The sequence below is a fragment of the Thermobia domestica genome, chromosome 15 (genome assembly GCF_964235325.1).
Source record: "Thermobia domestica chromosome 15, izTheDome1.hap1.1, whole genome shotgun sequence".
In the NCBI taxonomy this organism is placed as follows: Eukaryota; Metazoa; Arthropoda; class Insecta; order Zygentoma; family Lepismatidae; genus Thermobia; species Thermobia domestica.
In genome coordinates, this window is record NC_137468.1 from 197,413,242 (window position 1) to 197,437,000 (window position 23,759).

A 23,759-nucleotide genomic window follows, 5' to 3' on the forward strand; every position below is an offset into this window, starting at 1 on the left:
AGCTCATCTGGGGCAAAACGGGGTGGGGCAAAACGGTATTGTAACCTCCCCATTTTGCCCCATTACCCCATTATGCCCCGTAAGAGTATGGATTGTGTAGTTCACTACCAAGCTTGAAACATTTCTTGTTAATACTGGGATTGCATAAGGTCTTGTTTGCTGTCATCACACATATAAAAGGAAATGAACGATGGAAACTTGGGAGGAAGAAAAGATGAAGGAGGCCATCGAGAGTGTAATACGTGGTAAAATGGGATATTATAAAGTTCCCCGACAGTTCAACGTTTCCCAGACTATGCTGGAGCGGCTTTGTAACAAGGAACGAGAAAACCTTGGATCTTTCCAGAAACAAGTGGGATATTTCAAGCCTGTGTTTACCTATGAACAGGAGTACGAGTTAGTAGATTATTTAGTGAAAATGGAAAGGCGACTTTTTGGTCTAACTGGCAATGAACTGAGAGAATTAGCGTTTTAATTGACAGAAAGAAACAAAATTCAACAATTCCCTTTCAATAAAGAAGAAAAAAGGTTGGAATTGACTGGTTAAGAGGATTTATTAAGCGTCACCCTGAAATAACACTTCTTAAACCAGAATCTACATTAGGCGCTCGCGCGATGGGGTTATCTATCTTTTATTTCCTCGTCTGAATTTATATATAAGGTTCGAATACGCAGTTTTGTTTAAGTTTTTCATACTCAACTTCAAAATCTGTTTATGTTGATTTGATGTCAGGAAATATTAAGATTTAAGTGACAATAATTCGATGTAATCTGCATAAACTTTGTAGTACAATTCCTAATGATCACATTTTTTTTTCTTTTTCTTAATAGTGCCTAATTCAGAATTACCTTATGCTTTTTGAAGTAATTATCAGCATTTTTTTTAAAAAAAGAGTACTCATCTTTTGTTATATGTGATTATTGAGTCTAATAAATATTTCATAAAATTCAAGTTGTATTGTATAATAGTAATCATATATTGTTGTTTTATAATGATAAGTCTACATTAGAGCTGGATATTATAGATGTAATACTGTACGGGGCAGTATGGGGTAGGGGCATAATGGGGTTGACTGAAATCCAATGTTCCATTATGCCCCACGTAGGGGGCATAATGGGGATAAGAGCCATTTTTGGAATAAGCTAAGCAAAAAGGTCCAAAACAATATTTTTGAAAGGATTTGCTGGTTGAAATATTACAAGAAATGTTCAATGTGTCTACCACAAAAAAATTACTGCAATTGAGATATTGGCTACCAATTTAGAAAAGCAAATATCTTAGCTTCCCCATTATGCCCCACGTTCCCCTATGTTGTTATACATACAGATATTGAACACGAATAAAATTTCATCAGGATCGAAATGGTCTGCAGAACCCTTTCCAGAATACCTGTTATTATTTGAGTTTAGTGTTCTGTTCAGCTGCGAGGCTATACGAAATATGGACCGACAGCTTAACGTGAGATCCGAACCACATGAGCTCCCGCCGGGAATTTAACTCAATTTTTAGAAGAAAGTATCTGACCACAGTCACTTCTTATCCGTTGAGGTTGGAACCAATGTTGTATTATACTTGATACTGGGAATCAGTAATGAACCTGGGTAGGAATTTCGTGACCTAGAAGCAGTTAGGCCCGTTACCCAATATGACCCGAAAAGACCTGGAGACGACGAAAAAAATCTTCATACACATGGAGAACTGGCCAAGTAGCTAAAACCTGCATCTTTGGTGCACTTAACCCCAGGTTCGATTCCCGTTAGGAAATCACTAAAACTTCACTTTAACTAGCATTTACTTTCATTAATCAATCATCTGTCTCCTTTAGCCTAAAGCGCTTAAGCGTGGGACGTTAAACTAATTTTCCATCAACGTTCATTTCATTTTTAAATGTAGTTATAACAAACATGATTCTTCGCTCTCTTCTTACTAAATCCATAATTATCTTTGTCTCTTGATGTTCGCGTCTGTGTATGTCACAACATTGCACTGAAAGATAACTACAAGGTATATATGAGTATAAAATCACGTCAATTTTATTTTGGTGGAGTCGTGCCCCGAGCCTTCTATGAATATATCTGAAAGAGCGTATTTTTCTTTCCTTTCTTTATTTTTGTGTGTGTACAGGATAATTTATTAGCCTTATCACACCAAACCCCCAAGCTAACGGACCACTCCTTGTCATCTGTCGCGACTACTTACTCAATATATTCGCAGCTACCCCATGCCGCAAACGTCACCAACACCTACTGGCCCATTGCCGGTAAATGTCGATCGTCGCTATAGCGATGCGTCAAAGGACTGCCGCTAGTGTGCCACTGGTGGCAGGATTTCGTCGAGTCGAAATAGATATCTAGAGTCGGGGTATTGAAGTTACCACCGCGTACCAGCGAGGACTTCATTTTGGTCCGCGCTTCTTCGATTGTCGCGGAGAATCGCGAAGGGACTAACACGAACTATCGCCAGTCATGTGCATGCGCTTATTATTATATATTATTTTTTCCTGACGAATTGTTCCTAAAGTGATCAAGAGTAACCTCTGGCTCTACATCATGAAGTGAAAAATCTTGAGATGAGTGCGTAAATTGTATGAATTTAGATGACAACTGTAGCTGATCATTTGAAAGTGAATATGGGAGAACCACGAAATAAAGTAAATAAATGCACATTATTTTGTTATAAAATTACATGGCGAACGGACTTGATCTGATCTCAAACGGTTATCGTCGAATATACATGGTTACAGAAACAAATTAAAAATACCTCAAGGATTTATGACTCTATAAGCGACGTTTTCTTCATCGCCTCTGTGGCCAATTCGGAAGAGCACGCGCCTAATAATCCAAAGATTAGTGGTTCGTGCCCACCCCGGGACACTTTTTCTAAACTACTTTTTATTTTTTTTATTTTTTAGTGTTTGTCAGACTCTCCTTAATGTAAACAAATTACGCATATAGGTGATTTAACATATTTTGGGGGAGTAATTTTGTTGTTCATTGGCGTTTCGTCGCGTCTCTGCCGCTGGTGGTATAATTTTCGAAACGGAAGTGGGGCCATCGTGGATCGTCACTGCGGGGCCGCCAATTTTTGGCGAGCTATCTCTAGTTGCCCATCGGTGGTGCACCGATGCTTACGGCATGGGGTAACCTATATATCTAGAGTCCTTCTCGATCCGCAATTGAGGACACGCCAGGCCGTGGTGACAGGTGCCCACGTTTTAATAACAGACGACAATTATTGACAATTTATTCATTAAATTATGTGTTCAACAATCCTTCTTATCCTCAACCATTGTCCCGTTTTTAACCAAAATGAACGCGAAAATGAAATCTTTGAGTTTTACGTCCTACGGTTATGTCGACTTGGCTAAAGGTGATTATGAGAAATGAATGAAATAGTGGAATATATAAAGTGGGAGGAAACGGCAGAACCCCGAAGAAACCCACGTACACGGTGTTTGTCCACCACAAAGTTCACATGGTGGGTTCCGGGATCGAACCCGAGCCTCATGCACCAGAGTTGAACGCTCTACCACTGAACCACTGGTTCAACGCTCTATTTTGAAAAAAATATTCATTCTCCCAATATGAAATAAAAATAGTACACACCGATTTGATTTCTAAATAAAAAGTTCCTGTTTTCAGGTTTAGACATGTTGCAAATGAATTTCTTGCTCACAAGTTTTTTTTTTTTTTTCAATAATTGTATAAATACCGCAATTATTTTGCAGGTGTGACAGTTAAAGCTTCAAGCAACATTGACAACCTCTTATCATCCATATAACAATGGAGTTGCAGTGGCGGATCTATTCCGGGGTAGGAGTGTCTACGCCTACCCACCCCCCTCAGTTTTTTGAGTAACAAAAATAATTCAAGCTATTATTTATATATTCTTTAAAAGTTTATAGTAAACTCATGATATACGCAACCTATTATAGTCTGGGTTCTGGCAGTCCTCCTCCAGTGTTTACCTTCTAGATCTTAAGGAGCTCCATGTTGGTTTACGTATGTGTACGCCTTTAGTTCTTCTGAAGTTTCTCTCGTTGGGGTCTCCCGGGACTGAATCCTTCTGAAGGCCACTATTAAATGAACGCATAACACCATCAAAAAAAAAAAAAAAAAAAAAAAAGGTCAACCTTCTAGATCTTAAGGGATAATTTATCAAAATCAGGAGCAATTTAAATTCCAGAGGGAGCAAATGACTCATAATTCCCTATTTGTCAACGCTCACGATTACATGATTACAGCTTGCAGTAACGGTAACTGCAATAAAACAATTCAAATAAAGGTTGGGCAGGTATACGGAGTTATTTTGTATCTGTTGCTCGAAAGTACATTTCATACGTTACTCGATAAAACAGCTTTTTGATATTACATTGTCATCTGTCAAGAACACAAAACAACTTTTCCATAAAAGTTACGTCGATTTTGTGTACAGCATTTGAATCTACAGTAACAATTGGAAGTTCCAATGTCACATTTCCAAATGCCCCCTCCACCCACCCCCTCTAGGGGTTGACCAAGTTAATTCATTTGCACACACACACTTTAGGGATCAGAAATATTAGACCCATATATTTGTGTTTAATTTCATGCCCAGATGCGTATTTCTCGAGATATTCCACTGTCCCGACATTTCTGTTGCGTTGCTCAATAAAACAGAGATTTTGTGATTACAGTGCCATGTATCGAACAAACAAACAAATATGTTGGAAATAAAAGTTACGTATTTTTATATGTAGCATCTGAATCTGCACTACCAACTGGGGGGTCCCACTTAAACTTTTCAGGTTGCCCCCTCTGTCCCCCTTTGGGGGCGCCAAGGAGCATTGATTTGCACACAGTTAAATAGAAATCGTACAAATATTTGACACGTATTTTGTTTTTTCATGCTCGGACGTGTATTTCTCGAGATATTTTCCTGTTCCGATCTTTCTGCCGCGTTACTCAATAAAAGAGATTTTTCGAGATTACAGTATGTAGCATCTGAATCTGTACTAAAAACTGCTGGGTCCCATTTTAACTTTTCAAGTTGACCCCCTATGCCCCCCTTAGGGGTACCCGGGTGAATTCGTTGTTCCACCCTGAAATAGAATTTAAAAATATATTTGCCACATGTTTTTGTATTTCATGATACGACGTGTATTTCTCGAGATATTCCACCGTCACGATCTTTTTGTGACACACTGTATTGCACCATTCTTTCTGGAGAACTTTTAAAACACAACTGCAAAATTAAACCTCTAATTGTTGTAAATAAAAATACAATTTTTCGTTAATTACTAAGTTTCTATAATTCGGGCTCATTTGATTATCACACAAGCTCGCGCCTAAATGCTAAAACATATTTCGGACTCGGGTCATGCCTCACACTGTAAATTCACGGGCCGGGCAGAGCCCGGGCCAAAATTCAGGCCCGTGCAGACCTCTAACTCCTGTGGATTATTATGTCATAAATTGGATCCTAAGATGCAAACGAAAGACCTATATTCACTTCATATTAATAGTATCTTGTATAGGCCTATATTATCTAGCCTCCTTTCTAAGCTCTGGTAATCTTTGTCTCTGAGTGATAAAGTACACAAGAGTAGGATAGGAAAAGGCAAACGTATGGCTAGATGGGGAGAAAATCTAAGACGTTAAGACGTTCCCCTATTTAGGAAGACAAATATCCTCGGATGGAAGAAGTCAAAAAGACGTAAGTTCCAGAATAGCACAGGCTAAACTAGCATTTAATAGGAAAAGAGAACTACTAACATCAAGAAATGTGTCGTTAGAGGTTCGTAAACGATTTATTAAGACACTGGTATGGAGCGTGGCGATTTACGGATCAGAGACATGGACATTGAGAAAAGCTGAAATATCCAAGCTGGAAACGTTTGAAATGTGTTGGCGCAGAATGCTTCGCATATCATGGACCGAAAGAAAAAGGAATGAAGAAGTACTAAGGGAAGCTAACGAAGGACGACAGTTCATGAATATAATAGGAAATAGAAGAAACAGCATGCTTAGCCATCTTATTCGGCACTCCGATTGGATCATCGTGCTGATAGAAGGAAAGGCAGAGGGAAAAACAAGAAGAGGAAAACGAAGGATAGAATATCTGGACGCTGTTACGAAGAAGAGGCCTTATCAAAGTATAAAACAGCTCTCCCAAGCGAGAGAAAAATTTTTAAATTTCAATGTTGCCCACCAACCTAAAGTTGAGGTGGACAAGAAGATTATTTGCATTGGGTTGCGATACGTAAATTTTACGAGGTCTATTACGTAATGAATCCGTAGAACAAAATTATCATTTCTTGTTTGACGACTGTTTGCTCTAAAACTGCTCATAAAGTTCTTCGTCTGGAGCATGTACATCACAGAATAACAAAAGAAGACGAAGTTAGAAGAAGAAGAAGAAGACTAGCTGTCTACGTTTGGTAAACGCTATGGCAGCCGGGCCAATTGCCGAAAGGAATCAAGGTTTGGTTACAAAATATTATGATAATAGATGTTTTTGACATATCAGTAGACTGTAGAGTATTGTTTTAGCTGTTTTGTATTGAAATTGTATTTCGAAATATTTTGTGTTGCTATTTGCAAAGTTGCAAAAAAGGTTCCGTCGATATACCGGTTTCATGACTGATCATGGGGCTTGCAGAAGCTGTAGTTTCGGTCGTAGTCTATGTGACCGAAAGTTACATTTTCAAGATTTTGTTTAAAAAGTAAGGGCATATTTTTGGAACTGGGGGGCCAGAATATTTTGCGTAAATTTAATGTTTTCTTGTTATATTTTCTGTATTTTTTGATGGTTTAGGTAGGTAAGGTTAGTTTAGGTTAGGTTAAGGTATTTGTATTTGGGGGCGGGAGGCAGAATTCATTGCATAAAATTCGTACTTTCTTCCTATATTTTCTATATTTTTGATGGTTTAGGGTAGAGTAGGTTATTTTATGTTATGTTAGTAATTATACTTACGTAACATCAACTTACTTCTCCTGTAAACATGATGATTTTACTTGATTTTGGCCCCCCAATTCCAAAATTATTCTACATAACCTAAACTAGGCTAAACCATCACAAACAGAAAATATACGAAGACACAAATTTTATGCAAAAGATTCTGGCCCCCCAAATCCAAGAATCCTAAGCTAACCTAAACCAAAAAACACGGAAAATATAGCAAGAAGGACAAATTTTAAGCAAAAAAATTCTGGCCTCCAAATCCAAATATACGCCGGTTATGTTAGTAATTACGGTAATTGTTTAGTAATGGGGGGCAACACTAACGAAGACAGAAAACAACGTACCCTGCGGGGGGCTAACCCACCTTCACTCGCTAACGCTCGCTCGGCAGTATTGTCTGTATTAAATGTTATTAACCTAACCTAACCGAATGTGAATAAAATATCGCAAAAAAAAAAAAAAAAAAAAAGTATGTTAGAAACCTGGCCCTCAAAGCTAAACAATAGCCGTAATTACCCTTACGTGGCATCTACTCATTTCTCCTATAAACGTGGTGTTTTTCACTTCATTTTGTTCGCCCAGTTCCAAAACCATCCCCTTCTTTTATTATAAGGGACTGTTTGTTAAACTTGTCCATTTTTTAATGTGCATGTCAAAAATCATTACACTAAATTAAAAAAAGACCTTTGTTCCGCAGAATTAGGTGCAGTACTTTTAGACCAAAACACGTGAAAGTTCCGTCATTTATGAGGAAATTCATCCTCTTTACCTTAGTTAGTATTTCTTAAGAATTCTTTAGTGCGTGTTAACTTTAAGAGGACTTAAGTTCGCATGTAATACTACATCCGGAAATGTCCACAAAAACTAGTGTAAAGAGCACAAACGAACTTGTGCTAGGTGGTCATTAAGAAACGCGTATACTATCTAGCCGAGTCAGGACAGGAGTGCAGCAGGGCGTCCAAATGATATCAAGGAAGTTTATCCATAGGTAGCAGGCACGTGAATGATGATGGGTATCTGGGTAAACGAGGGTATCGCTAAAAGCACTAGGTTACGTAGGGTCAGTGAGGGTAATTATGAGATAGATGTCACAACTTTTCCACGTTCCTTGGCTTACATTAGTTTTGAAAGCAGTTAACGTAGGCAGCAGTTTATAATGCCAATAAGGTAACAATTTGCTGCCAATAAATTTCCTGTCAATCCCATAAGTTGGTGAGTAAATTTCAAATTTGTGCTGTCTCATAATTTCCCTCGAAACGGGTAATTCAAGTATTTGGTAATTGTATTCAAGAAAACAAAGTATTTGGCTCATTCAAGCAATAACAGCATATCAAACAACTAACGACGAAGTCCACTTGCTTCACTATCATCACTGAACATATATCGGATGCAGTACAACCACTGTATATACGGTATACACTAATAAATAACCAATAAAATCACATGTAAATCATGAGTTACCAGTGGACGTCGTGGTCCATCGAAGTTACTGAAGCGATTATTTGCTGTCAATTTAATGTAAAAGTCAAATACTAATCTTGATAATTTAGGAAAATGGCTACAGATTTTGTAACCCTATAGTCTACACAACTACTGTACTTATTTGACTTTCAAATATCGTGAAGGTCATATACCGAAGTAAACCCTTTTATTCTGAAAGGTACTGAGACTCACTGGAAGAACGTGTTCGGAATCTTAGCTTATATTGTACCGGTAGTTATTGTATTAATGTAGAAAAAAATTTTTGATATAGGACTTCAGTTTTCAAAAATCATGGATTTAAACATATATAAAATTGATTCTACAAATCACTACAAATACATATCCGAGGTGGATACTAAAATTACGTGCTATTTTCCCATGACTCCGCATTTTCCAATTTTCGTGTTACGCTAATCCTAAGGACGTGTCCCTTAATCTAAAGGACGTAATGGTGGAACGTTAAAGTGAAAGATTTCATTTCTGTTTTTCGACTTAAGTGCATATTTTTGTCACTTTTCAACACAGTTTCCGTGTACACCTGTACACAATTGTCATCTTGGTATTCTATCAAAACCATCTGAGAAATCTTTTTGTGGAGTATATTTTAGACACTGGAGAATATTATTTCTGGATTCAAAACGTCTGCCTCGCACCAAACCCTTCCATTTTTGATAAGAAACCGCGATTATGGGCGCAGATAGTTCTTACGAAAAGAGTGGATGAGAGACCACTTCGACGTTCTGCTTCTGTACCCGGAAAACCTTTCTTCATACAGCTGTTGAAGGACAGTTGTAAGTGGTTTCGATTCCCGGCGGGAGCTCATGTGGTTCGGATCCACGTTAATCAGAGGTCTCGTCTCATATAGCCTCGCTGTTGAAAGGGACGTTACACCCAAAATCAATTCAATTCAACATTTGTAAGCGATCTCTGTGAAGCTTCTTTCCGCGATGCAATGAGAGAATCCTGTAAGGTTACAGATATCCTCAACAGTTAACCTTTCTGTTCTCCACTACTAAAGATCTGAACAGGAGCAATGTTTTGTGCGGTGGTTACAGAAATTGAATCTCCGAATCTTCAGTTAATCCTCCCCCCTTAAAAATTCATGTACACACTTTTGAACAATACAGTAAGTAAGGGTAGCGGCTCCATAAACGTTCTTTAACTGGCGTTGAATATCGGCATCATTTTGACAACTAGACAAAACTTAAATAGGCACCTGTATGGAGAAATTGTCATTTCAAATCAGTATCAAGAGTGTTTCTCGTTCACAAGTGAATTTATCAAAAACACAGATGGAAGCTTAAAATTTTGGACAGTTAAGCTTTAAAGGCTGAAGTTATTAATTATGAAGTTAATAACTGAAAGATTTAATAAATAAAAATTGTAAATTGCTTACCTATCTAAATGTGCTTGGGTTGATTTTCGGGCTGTATTTCAGCTGTCTTGCCGCAGCCTTCCTCTAGTCTATGTACAGACGTTTGATTGAGCACCGAGGTTATATGAGACGTGGACATATAGTTCAATTTGGGATCCGAACCACGTGAGATCCTATCTGAAATCCGGTCCGGGTCCCCTGTGCAAAAGGTGTATATGCAAAAGCCATCCGATCCAAAAAGTGTAGAAAGCTACAAACAGTTTCATGGAATCTATTTTCATACTACTGAGTTTGGTGACATTCTAAGCCATCTACACTGGCGGTCTAAACAGCAAATGAAAAGTATACAGGCTTCAATTGCTTACAGTTGGTATTATTATTCATTCGATCTTATCCATAAGCAAAGAAGGTTTCTTGAGAAGTGTTTCTAAAGTTGTTAAGCGATTCCTCATGATATAAGTGCAGGTTTCACAACATACTTAGTGTTATATGTACACACAGAGAACCTTGTTTCGTTGGAATTTTTCCAATGGTATATATAAGCGCTATTTCATTCTGAGGTAAACACTCTTTGTGGAGGTTTAATCACTGGGTCATTTTCCTTCAATATATGGAATCAAGAAAGTGAACACTTCCGTCTGTTTTTAGTGTATCAAGATCTCGTTTGTATGTGTTTTTTCCATTACCTCTTAGCTGAAGCCAAGCAATTTTGGTTTTCCATTTACACAGAGAAAGTCAAAAAAGAATGTCGAAACAGTTTCTAGCTTTCTACAAACTTTTTAGGACGCTCACAGGTAAATGTTTTACAGTAGTTTTAAATTTGTGCTTTTACAATTGAAAATTTAATAATTGTGAAAAAATGGAATAGATACAGACACAAGAGTTTGTGTGAATATATACGAGAGATGATAGAAGCTATAGGGCACATTTATTAGAAAAGTGACTTCACTTGTGCCTCTGTCAACGAAATTAAAAGATATTCTACAAAGAGAAATTTCACAGAAATGGTTATTGTCTTTTCATAAAAAGAAGGATTAGGCTGTTATATTCAATAACAATAATGACGGGTAATTCAAAAACTGAAATCAGTTCTACGGAATATTGTGTAAGTTATTATGAAAATAAAACTATAATAGGTGGTATGTAAATGTAAGAGTCCAGCGATGCAGTTAAAAAGCTGATGTGGACGTCGTTTCCAGCGAGGGAAGGAGTGTTAAATTAAAGGAGCGAACACTGGAGATCAAACTAAGTCACTTTTCATATACTATAGGTATTCTTCTATTTATTTGTAGATTTTCCTTGTCATTACTCACCGAATTCTAACCTTCCTTAGCTATTGGCCCCGAAGACGATGTCAATAAAAAGTTACGGGAACTTAGAAAATTTGAATCATACAGAGTACGTATTTCCAAAATTACGAATTCAGCCTGCACACCATACCTTGGAACTGCAGGAGTAATCGCCCCCTTTAATTTGTTCTTCCCTTTCACAGTGTTTATTTGAATTCTTTCTTAGATTTTTCCCCCCTACAAACTCAAATAATACAAAAGTTTGTGTTTTAATGGAGAAAAGATTGGTTCTTTATTTGGCTCGTTTGGAACTTCCGCCTGTTTCAGCAGCGAGCCTCTATATATACAGGGTGTTTCAAAACAACACCGACAACGTTTGGAAGGTGATTCCTGACACCAAGATAAGACGAAAATTATAGACCAATCTAAATGCACAAATGTTTCCTTTCGGAGTTATAGGCTGCCGAAAACATGAAAAATTGGACTTTGAAGGTCAATAGCTCCATAACTATGGGATCTACGTAGTCGGGTCAAGACTTCACGTAGGAACTAGTATGTGTTATATCCAAATATCCGTGTTTCAGAATCCTGCGGTACTTCCGCAATAACTTTTATAGAGGTAGTTGGTGCGTACTTCAAATTATATACCCGTAGGCAAACTTCTCCTATAAAAATTGTTGTGTGAGTACCTTAGGATGCTGAAACATGGATTTTTAGATAAGGCACATGTTAGTTCCTAAGTGAAGTCTTGGCCCGACTGCGATAGATCCCACAGTTTTAGAGCTATGGACCTTTAAAGTTCAGTTTTTCATATTTTTCGGCAGCCTATAACTCTGAAAGGAAGCATTTGTGCACCTAGGTTGATCTATACTTTTCGTCTTCTCTTGGTGTCAGGAATCACCTCCTAAACGTTGTCGGTGTTGTTTTGAAACACCCTATATATATATATGTTTTAATTTTAATGAAGATCGAAAGTTTGCTTCATCCCTCTTGTCCGTTGGAGATTCTCCGTGGATAGCAGAAGTGTCGTTCGGCGGTGGAGAATCGTGTTCGATTCCCAGTGGAAGTTCATATGGTTCAGATACCACGTTAAGCTGTATCTGAAGCTTAACGTGGTATCTGAACCATATGAACTTCCACCGGGAATCGAACACGGTTCTCCACCGCCGAACGACACTTCTGCTATCCACGGAGAATCTCCAACGGACAAGAGGGATGAAGCAAACTTTCGATCTTCATTAAAATTAAAACTTTTCAAAAAAGACGCAGAAAAAATTCATTATTTTCCACTTTTTTAAAAGCAGTTTTTTTCAATCATTTCCATCTATGCATGTAACTATTTAAAGAAATGTGTTTAAGGAGTTCCATCGTGCCGAGATGTGTTGCGTTCTTACCTCATCTACGGCAAACGTGGCTTCGATTCCCAGTGGAAGGTCATACGATTCAGTAGATTAAGAGATACTAAAAATAATACAAAATTTATCATTTTTCTTCTGATTGTTTATTCATAAGTGAAAGGAGATAATGAAATGCTACTTACCACAATCATAGATAATGTTTTTCTACAACAGAAATAACCTGAAGACTTCAAATGAAATGAAATCTTTGAGTTTTACGTCCCACGGTTATGCCGGTTAGGCTAAAGGAGACGGTGAAGATGAGAAATGAATGAAATGGTGGAATGAAGAAAGTGGGAGGAAACGGGAGAACCCCGAGAAAACCCACGCACACGGCTGAAGACTTCAGTATTGCCATCCGTAGAGATCACAGTGTTACCAGAATAACATTTCCCCTAAAATTTAAGGTAAGACAGCGACTAGACGAACGAACTCAACTGCATTTGATTACGTATCATGTTGTCTTGGAATCCAGTGAACTAGTTTTTAAATAACATTATTTAATTTTAATAATTATATGTTAAAACGATTTAGTTTATTACAAACTAGATACAACTATTATTTAAAAAGTAGTTCACAAGATTCCAACACAACATGATACATAAACAAATGCACTTGAGTTCTTCATCTAGTCGCTGCTTTAACTTAGATTTTGGGGAAAATATTATCTTGGCAACATGGAAAATTCTTCAGGTTAATATTTTCTGTTGTAGAATAACATTATATATGATTGTGGTAGGTTGCATTTCATTATCTCCTTTCATTTATGGAAATCAAGCAAAAAGAATGGTAAATTTTGTATTACTTTGAGTATGTCAGGCTCTTAGGCGGTAACCCACGTGGATGGGTGGATTAGAATTCAGCGTCCTTTTCAGCAACGAGACTATATGAGAGGCAGACCTATAGTTCAACATGGCATCCGAACGACATGAGTTCCAGTAGGGAATCGAACCCGGGTATCTTGCTCCGAAAATGCAAATGGTAACCATATAGTCACGAGAAAACTTTTCTGATAATCGTCTTAGTTTTCAAAAGGAAAGGGAAAGCTGAATTCCAAACATAATTGGCGACTAATTATGCTTCATGCTTAGCATTATATCAGTTTTGTTTATGATTACGTATTCTTACAATGAATAGCCACAAAAAGACAATAGCAAACAAGATATTTTTTTTTACATGGCAACATTTTTTTATTTCTTTCAGATGCAACGATATACGTCGGTGGTTTGGATGAGAAGGTATCAGAAACTCTTCTATGGGAGTTGTTCGTGCAGGCAGGACCCGTTGGTAAGTGATAGTTAAGTTTCTTGGAAGAATGTAGTCATTCCACGTCAAATCATTCAGCAAAATATCATTTTTTAACCCACCGTCTCAAACATGAAACTTCTGTCATTTGCTAGTAGTACAAGTGTCATAAGTAGAGACTAAAGTTTTTCGTTAATGCGATATGTGCTAAACATTAAAAAAAAAAAAAAAAAAAAGTGCGTATATGTTTCAGGAAACCTCAAACTTTTCGTTTCAGAGCCAGAAATCCCATTTATATTATCGCGAATTTTTGCCAAATTTGGCACTACTTGCGGTAAATGCGAAAGAAAACGAAAAAGTGGAATTCTTGATAATTATTGCTAATAATAACTAAATAGCACATTTCCAATATTATTTAACTTTAAAAAAAAATGTTGCATTGACGAAAAAGCTCTGCGAGCTGTTTGATCCAGAGACTGTTTCACTTCATAAAGATGTAGACATCAACAAAACAATTATTTAAATCCTCGACTGTATTTTGTGGTAAAAATGTTCACGATCTGTTGTTTGGTTACCGTGAATTTAAAAGTAAGGTTATTGAAGTTCTCAACAACAGCGAGGGTAAGGAAGTTGACATTATATCATTGTTAAACAGTTTAAAAGTTAACCATAGATCTTTCGCTGTCAGTTCCTTGCGTTCAATATGGTTGCTAGTCTTGAGTGTTGATGCCGAGAGATTCTTTTCCAAGTATAATATGATTGTTACTGACAGGAGAACAAACTTAAAACGAAGAATTGGTAATGTGTTGCTGCATGTTATCGTTTAACTAAGGATGAGGTTAAAGGAAGTGTTTTGCATTAATTTCTATATTTCAGTGAATACATTAGCTAGAGTATGCAATTAGTCATGGTATATCTTCATTTAAGAAAGATAAATGCGATAATTGTAATAATTAATGCTAGAAAATATCAAAATTGTTGCGAAAAAGTTTCGTCTCGAGTCATAACCTATGTGAAGTTTTTCCTCCTAAGCCAAATAGGTTTGGAGTTAGAGGCGATCAAAGTTTGGGAAAATAGCACATGTGCATAGCTTCCGAGATTTTGCTTCAAAACTATACTCAAAACTGAAAATGTTAGGCTCTAACATTTTGATTAAGATCTAACAAACATAGCTACATGAAAAATTTCCTGCATTCTGCACGTAACTGTAACAGAAGATTGAAGACAAAATCATTACTATTCCCCGAGACATGCTACACCGAGCATTCCGGAGTTTCCATACCAGGCTATTGAACGCCGAAAGGGAGCACATCTTTCCTCTGCCACCTTTAAGAAGTAAGAGGACAGTTTGTGATAGTTTGTAATCAAAACGTAAATAGCATACTGTATACATGCATTTTCGTCAATAAAAGATGTTCCTTCTGTGTTTATTCGTGAAAATTACATTACTTCAAAATTTATCGTTTCCCTGCGCCACCCTGTATATTGTAATTTGCAATTTAATAATTGATTAATAATAACATTTATCCAAAATCTCACTGTTTTTCTTTAATAGCTCTTTTGAGCAGAGCTTTACGTTTAGCTGAAGACAAAAATTACCACCAAAACACCTTTCATGATAACTTTTATCTAGTGATGCAGTGTTTTCGCTCCAAATGTAAGTTATGACATTCATTATTATTATTATTATTTTCTGAAGTCTACAAACCTAGGTACTTCTCTGAGAAACTTTTTACACAGCTATGTGTGTTAGATCTTGCAGTGCAGTGTATTTTCAATTTGCAGTGCAGTCTCAAAGCAGAATCTCGGAAGCTGTGTACATGTGCTATTTTCCTAAACTTCGATCGCCTCTAACTCCAATCTTATTTAGTCTAAGGAGGGAAAACTTCACAAAGGTTATGACGTCCTTGTACTACTAACAAATGACAGAAGTTTCATGAAAATCTCTAAGATAGTGGGTTAAATAACCTGGATCAGCTAAAATGGAATGACCCATAAGGAACATTTATTTTTAGCACTCCCGTCCATTTATTTTTAGCACTGTGGAAACAAATACGATATTTATAAATGATAATCTGATATATTTCAAAGAAAACTCATCCCTCTTCATCAGGCAGTAACAGTCGCTTATTTCACATGATTTTATTTCTTATTCATATTGTATTTAAAGAATTCTTCTAATAAATTTAAAATATGTAAAGAAATTTTGTTAGAAGAAATATAGGTTTTCTAAAATGCCTGTCACTTCTTCATGATTTATACCTTTAGCTTTAATTAGAAGAAACTTGAGCGATGTAAATGTATATGATGCAACGAAAGCATACTAGGATAATTAAATTGGTACAATAATTTATTGAATATATATAAAACGCAATAAAAGAAACGTAAATTAATAGAAAATACTTAATTTAGACACTTCACGACGACAAAAGTGAGATCTAAATGAGAGACATTTCCAATTATATATTAAGAACTTCGAACAGTTCATATTGAAAAATCACAAATAGACATTTATCCATATTTTAAGATAAGAGAAGGCTTATCACTTACGTTAATACGTATTTGGCAGAAGAGATTAGAAGATTCAACCTTTGATGAGTAGAAGAGATCTATATGAGAACTATAAATGACGGAGACTTCCAAAGATGCACAGCATAGATTCTAACTCTGAGACAACCGCCTTACTTCACCGAACTGACCCTGAAGTTAACCTACTGGAGTCTTTTATATGTATGGTTTAACTGTGGTTAAATTTCTTTTAACATATTTCTGTTATGACCCACTTACCTACTGAAGTCACGTGGCATAGAATAATATTTAGAATTATACTGTTAGTTGGAAACTTCTGGTCTCTTCTTACTCAAAGAACGTCAAGAACTAAATCTCTGGTTCTTCAACTTGTATGGAAAATTAATAAGATACATAACATTCTTTTTTCTTGACTGTGAGGCCGCGGCAGCTCAGTGGAAGAGGTTCACCTATGGTGAATGGGATCCTTGATTCGATCCCAGCTCGCGCCAAGTGGACCTTGTGGTGGACAAACACTATGTACGTAGGTTTTCTCGGAGCTCTCCCGTTTCCTTCCACTTTATTCATTGCTCCACTTCATTCATTTCTCGTCGTCATTGTCTCCTTTAGCCTAGCCGGCATAACAGTGGGACGTAAAACTTAAAGATTTAATTTCATTTTCACTTTTTGCTCCACTGTCATTTACACCACAATATATTGTTTCTTTGCTAATACTTACACTTGATAAAAAAGTAAAATGAACTTTTAAGTGTTCCTGTCTTCCTTTTTATTTTTTAAGTACAGTGAAACCTCTCTAAAGCGGACAGCCGTGGGGAATCAAAAATTGTCCGCTATAGAGAGATGTCTGCCTTCAAGAGGTTTCAGTATTTTATGTAAATTAGTGAGAAAGGTAATATACAATTAGAAAAAATATTTTTTGCATGAATCACGTATTTACGAATATTACATGCATTATCCTCTGTCATCCAATGTTCGAGGCACAACATGGAAATAACGTGTTATAGTTCTGTGCACTTTATACTTATCAGTACTTCCTTCGTTTTCAGTATGGCGCTTTAATTTGTGGGGTAATTGCAGTCCTGAAGTGTCCTTTTTGAGACAATATACATACCTGAGGGCAAAAATTACTAAACTTGTCTTCTGGTTGGTTAGAGACTTCAACGGGACAGTAGCATAACTTGTCATCCCTAACGGCGGGCAACTGTCAATCACTTTTGTGTCTAAAACAGCTTGGGTGGGAGTGGAATGCAAGCAAAGGACATAAGAGTGTTGTTAAACAGAGACGCTTCGTCTGGGTTGCTGAGCAGACAGTTGAGGGGGCAAAATGTTGTCACAATGCTTCCTTGGTGACACATGTATGAATTACTAAAAATGTATTTTTACTACATTTTTCAACATATTTCTAGAGAAAGTGTCTGTAATACGGAGCTAAATAATACCTATAAAAGACAGAAAAGACTGTCCATGTCCGTACTAGAGAGTGTCCGCTTTAGAGAGGTTTGCCAGTATGTTTTTTCCTATTCCAATGTTTGGGGATTACAAAATATGTCCGTTAAGGGAGGTGTCCGCTTTATAGAGGTGTCCGTTAGTAGAGGCTTCACTGTACTTTGTTTTACCAATCAGAAGGATTGGTATATACCTTGTGTTTATACCACAGGGTATATACTTACATATTTATCCTGTGTTCGTCCATCTGGGAGACAAAAATTCTCAAGAACCACGTGATGGATCATCATTAACTTTGGCCACAATATAGTGTTAACAATTGGGAATTGAGTTCATTGATGATGTTCAAACCGGAAGTGGTGAAAATCAAGAATTTCCGGTGTAAACGTAGATCATCTTATGGGGCGTTTACACTTAGTCGATTTGCGTTCGATTCGGTTGAATTGACGTCACTTTCAACTTAATCGACCGTGTAAACGGGACTTCAACTTAATCGCTTGTTGATCGAAGGCGACAAATCGACTGGCAACTGAATTAAAAGACGTTCTATTTTCTGTGGTTGAAATAATTGAACACATCCATCAATCTGATTCGGCCTAGTTGCTTCGATTTAGTGGCAAATGCAGCGAGTCGATTTAGTCGTGCGACTAAATCGACTAAGTGCAAACGCCCCATTAGGGACAGTTCATATCAAATCAGTCATTTAAAGAAAAAGTCATGGCTTATGTATTTCTGATTTTTATTTTAAGAATATATATGAAAGTATATCATAATAGAAGCACAAATGTGGAATTCTGACCCTATTACTCGGTGGTGACTGTGGGTTAGGGGAAAAAGGGAGCGGATTCAAAATGTTGAGCTGAATGAATAATTTGCCTTATTTTCTGCATTTTGTAACTTGAAATCTACTGGTCAGATTTGAGTATTCGATATTTCGCTGGAAAGTAGATGGACAGTAGATTTCATTGTGATTAACTCATTTTAGATACATAATTGCGTTCACACTAAAAACATTGTTATATATATATAAAAAAAAAAAAAAAAAAAAAAAACATGAACAGTGTTCCAATTTCAAGAATTTATGTTTTGTCGATTTAACACTTTTTACTTTTTCAGTTAATGTGCACATGCCAAAAGACCGTGTGACGCAACAACACCAGGGCTATGGCTTCGTAGAGTTCATGGGGGAAGAGGATGCCGATTATGCGATCAAAATCATGAACATGATTAAATTATACGGGAAACCAATTAGGGTGAACAAGGTAAGTTAAGAAAGGAAGTTCATTTCCATGCAAGTGAAATTCTGAAACTCTTCACGGAAATTCAGCTTTCTTTAAAATTCTGTGCCATTGAATTTCTTACTTTTATAGTAATTCTTAAGATATGAATCGTGTGATGAGCATGAGATCATATTCGCTTGAATTGGCAAATAGACAGATCCATTTTTTCTTATCTTGCTGGGCTTTTGAAGGTAATCTAAGCTTTAGTTTTTAAAAAGTTTGGTTTACAACCAACACTTTTTTTTTATATTTACCCTGTCTGTCCATATGTCCGTCCAAATTCCTTTATATATTTACCTTGTCTGTCCGTGTGTCCGTCCAAACTCCTTTATATATTTACCCTGTTTGTGCGTGTGTCCGTCCAAACTCCTTTATATATTTACCTTGTCTATCCGTGTGTCCGTCCAAATTCATTTATATATTTACCCTGTGTGTCGGTCCGAGAGACAAAATGTCTCAAGAACTACTTGATGGATCACCATCAATTTTGAGCAGAATGTAGAGGACCAAAAGTTAGGAAACGAATAATGATGATGATCCGTCCACCGGAAGTGGTAGAAATCTAGCATTTCCGGTTTCAACGTTGGTCACTATAGAACAAAAAAACTGTAATAGATAGCAATGAGTGGTTTCGTGCAGTCGATTAATCGTCCTAAGAATACACTCAATCTTCACCCTTAACTCTCTACTAAACCGGAAATTACAGAACTTCATTAGATCTTCCTGTTTCAATATTGATCTACATAGAGCAGAAACGATGAAATAGCGAAGAGTTTTTTTTTCTTTTTTTTTTTTTTTAATGGATCGATGTGCCATGTTCTTTCTCAACCTATATTCAGACCGGAAGTCTGAAAAGTTACCCACTTCCGGTTTTAATATTAAGCGCTATAGAATAAGAGATAACGAGAAGCTGTTTTCTGTAATCAATTAAGCGTCCCAATAATATATTCCATCTTCATTCTAATCTCGACTAAAACGGGTAGTCAATTTGTACCATTTCCGGTTTCAGTATTAAGCGAGAAAATATGACGCCATACAAACCAAACTTCTTCACATGGTTTATACTGGTACTTTTTCTTCTTTTCTTTTGCTCTGGAATTGCACCTTCTAGTATGTATACTCATTACTGCTCTTATGTATGATTTGATCTTATAATTCAGCGTAATTTTGTGTCTTTGTTTGTAGTAAATGTTATTTTAAGGCTGTATTGCGTTCATGTTCTTTGTATCTTCATGTTCTAACGTGGCAAAAATAATTGTTATATATTTGTACGTATTCACACATATTTTTGTATTCATCAAAAATACAATAACCCAAGGAGTCTTTGTTGGGTCGTAGGTATTACTTTGTGTCCTGGAAAAGGATGTGAACTATCTTGATATATTTTGCCAGTGACTTACATTGTCGGCTTGATGTTCAAAGTGCGTTGGTGTGCAGGACACTTTAAGACACATGGAACCATCAGTAATCATTTCAGTTCATTACATCCACGAAATTCAGTGAACAGCACAGTAAGTCCTTGATTTAAATTTTTAAACTCTGCTGTCAGGTAGAAAGATTAATGGAGCTGAAGGAATAAGTTCCACCCCAGGCTAAAAGTGAGTTTGTGATGAACAACATCGGGTCTGTTGGTTTTCTCGGGGTTTTCCTCCACATTCTGATTACATCAATTCTTTCATATTCTTCCACTTTAGGGGCCGCGGTGTCTCAGTGGTAGAGCGTTCACCTCTGGTGCATGGGGTCCCGGGTTCGATCCCATCTCCCGCCAAGTAAACTTTGTGGTGGACAAACACCGTGTGCGTGGGTTTCCACGGGATTTTCCCGTTTCCTCCAACTTACTTCATTCCACGATTTCATTCATTTCTTATCATCACCGTCTCCTTTAGCCTAGCCCGCATAACCGTGGGACGTAAAACTTAAAGATTTCATTTTCACTTTTCTTCCACTTTATTGATCAATTTTCGTCTTTAGCTAAAGTGGCATAACCGTAGAAAGCTTTTTGTGTAATAACTTATATTGGATGAAATTTCCTATCTTGAAATCATACAAAGATATGATAGATTATGTTCATTCTGAGATATTTTTCTTGAATATCTCAACCACCATAAGCAGAACTCGAGATTTACTTCTGATCTGTGTGCCAGTTCTGAAAACCAGGCGTCACAGTGAAGTTTTACACAGGAGAAGTCTGCGTTTTATGTCCATATCTTATAGTTTGAGCACTGAAATACCAAATTGTCTGCTGTTCTCGCTTGATCGAAATTTAATGATAGACTATTCATGCTAAGGTTCATGGTACGTTCAGGGTGTCTATCGGTCATGAAAGTCACGAAAGTCACCAAGAAGTCACGAAATCAGAAAATGGTCACGAAAGTCAAGAAATTTAGATTTTGGGTCACGATTTTTTTTATCTGTTCAAATATATGTAGAAACTGGAAAGTTTTGTTCTATAAAACGTCAAAATTCATAATCAAAAATGTATATGGTCGGCTTTAGACGCTACCAAATCGCAAGCAAAGCACGCTTCAATCGTATGTATGAAAATTTTTCCTAATTCGCACCCAACTTCGCTCTTAAGAATGTCACGAAATTTTGTGGTTTGGTAAAGAAAAGGTCACTAAAAAGTCACGAAGTTCCATTCTGGAATTTTAGTAGACACCCTGATGTTGGAGACACGTCGATACTTTAACATACTTGGAGTATTTTTCTGTAATATTTCAAGGATCTCGTTGGTATTTCTATAACGGAAATAGAAAAATGGCGCACACTTCATGTTCACCATAAGTTGTTCAGTGTATAGTTATCAATTTCAAGAAATACTAAATTTCAAGCTAAAGTGTTAAAGTTATGCTCTTTACTGAACACAAGGGACAAAACCGGACCTAAGCTGTTCAGGAAGTAATCCGGAGAATTGGACTTCATAAACAAGTAGTACTGTTTGCGAAATAGTGTAGAAAAATAAAACACAAAACGCATATTAGCTCTTTTTGTATGTCAGAAATATTGAACTTTATAACGAATTTATTGTAGTTTGTTTTTAATCAATCAAAGCACATAAAACTCATAACTACTGGCAAATAAAACTTGAGAAACTAACGTCAGAAGAAACTAGACGCCAGACTCATTCACATTTCCAGTCGCTATAGCGATGTGTGGATTTTTCTTGTCTTAGCCGTAAGTGTTCATTAATATAGACTTTGAGTTGTCCATGTATTTCAAGTATTTCAGAAGTTATGGCAAAATGCCTGTACTCTGACTGGCTGAGAGCCCGGCATGAAAAGTAGAAGTATGTAGCTGGTTGGATAGCGGAAGGAAAGCTTAGTTAGTAGCATACTGAGAGACAAGGAGAAGACCCGGACTCAGTTCTCGGGTCATTTCTTTAAAGATAAAATCCGGTTGGATGCTCGAAAGTGATGAAATTAATTTCAAATGTGTGGTACAGTCCGCAGCAAAAAACCTACAACATGAACTTGTAAGTGTATTGTGAAACGACGAAGTCTTTTGCTACAAAATAAGTGTGCAGGGGAGGACGCCGAGGTTTCTCCTGGCATGATTCGTGCCACTTAGACGTTATGTTGATTCCCTGCGCGGTTAGGCGTAGTTTCACCATAAACTTACATGCTCATGTTGCAGTTTTTTTTTTTTCTGCGGATCGTACATGTTTGGATCCCACATTAAATTGTATCGTTGCACTATTTAGCATCTGCTAAAATTTACTGTGAATTCCAATAATAATATCTAGTAATAGATACCGTAGGGTACATTTTAATATTACTACATGTAATAACTAAACCTATTTGCCCGATGATTCTTCTTTTCTTGATGAATTCTTTGTCCCCTTTATTTCAATCTTCTTACGGGTCTTGAACCTGAGCATATTTTCTGCTACCAGGAAAATAGCTAGTTTAGCATCTGTAGTTGTATCTTGTCCTTAAAAGAGAAAAAAGGCTCCAAATGTTGCGCAAACACACTTTATATTTTTAACCAGACTTTGGTACACGGGTCCTGGGTTCGGTTCTTGGTTGGACAAGAGTAAAATTTGAATGCAGTTTTTTTCGGAGCCCACAACTGTAGGTGTCAAAGAACCTCGGTACTGTAAAGAGAGACTGTTTATTATTACTACTATTTTTACTTTCATCATTATGACAATAGTTTATTGTTAGAACAGCCTTGGTTTAACCTCGATCGCTTCAATAAAAACATTTAAATTAAGTCCTTGTAGTTGATGAAGATGTCAATGGTATTACTTCAGCTGTTGTCGAGAGTGCTTATATCAGATTTTAATTTTGATTCCTTCACGCGAATGACAAAACGACTCTTAGACCTGTTTTTTCTGTAGATAATTAAGTCGGTAAGAAGGTCCAGTCATGTCTGTATAGCATATTTGATCACTTTCAGTTTATAATTGTTATGTTTTGTATCTTTAGATTGGCTTCTTAAGCGGCTTTCAATAATAATTCATTAAAGCACACACACTCACAAAGGTAGTTTAAATAGAATTAAGATTTTCTTTTACTTAAATTTTTTATTGAAGTATGAGAAAAAAAAAAAAAAGTTCACACCGTCCTAACACCTAAACTGAATGATCAGATAATAATCCGTTGCTGTGTTTGTTATGTCAGTCTGGTTCATGACCCGACCCATGCATAAACTGAGACAATCCAGTAAGCAGTAAAAAACAGGGTGGATTGATTTAAATCACTTGATTTTTTAAATAAAAATCGTTGATTTAAATCAAATCCGAAATAATTTAAAGTGAAAATAAGTAAAGTC

General features: G+C 36.6%; 1 protein-coding gene across 1 annotated transcript in view; it reads left to right on the forward strand.

Annotated features, from left to right (window-relative positions):
- Window positions 1-6,346: 6,346 nt before the first annotated feature.
- Spx (Spliceosomal protein on the X) overlaps window positions 6,347-23,759 on the forward strand; it is a 45,959-nt gene continuing 28,546 nt past the window's right edge. The window contains exons 1-3 of the mRNA XM_081741009.1: window positions 6,347-6,462; window positions 13,690-13,773; window positions 18,823-18,968. Coding sequence (XP_081597135.1) covers window positions 6,429-6,462; window positions 13,690-13,773; window positions 18,823-18,968 — 264 coding nt within the window. The 5' untranslated portion in view covers window positions 6,347-6,428. The remainder of the gene's footprint in view (window positions 6,463-13,689; window positions 13,774-18,822; window positions 18,969-23,759) is intronic.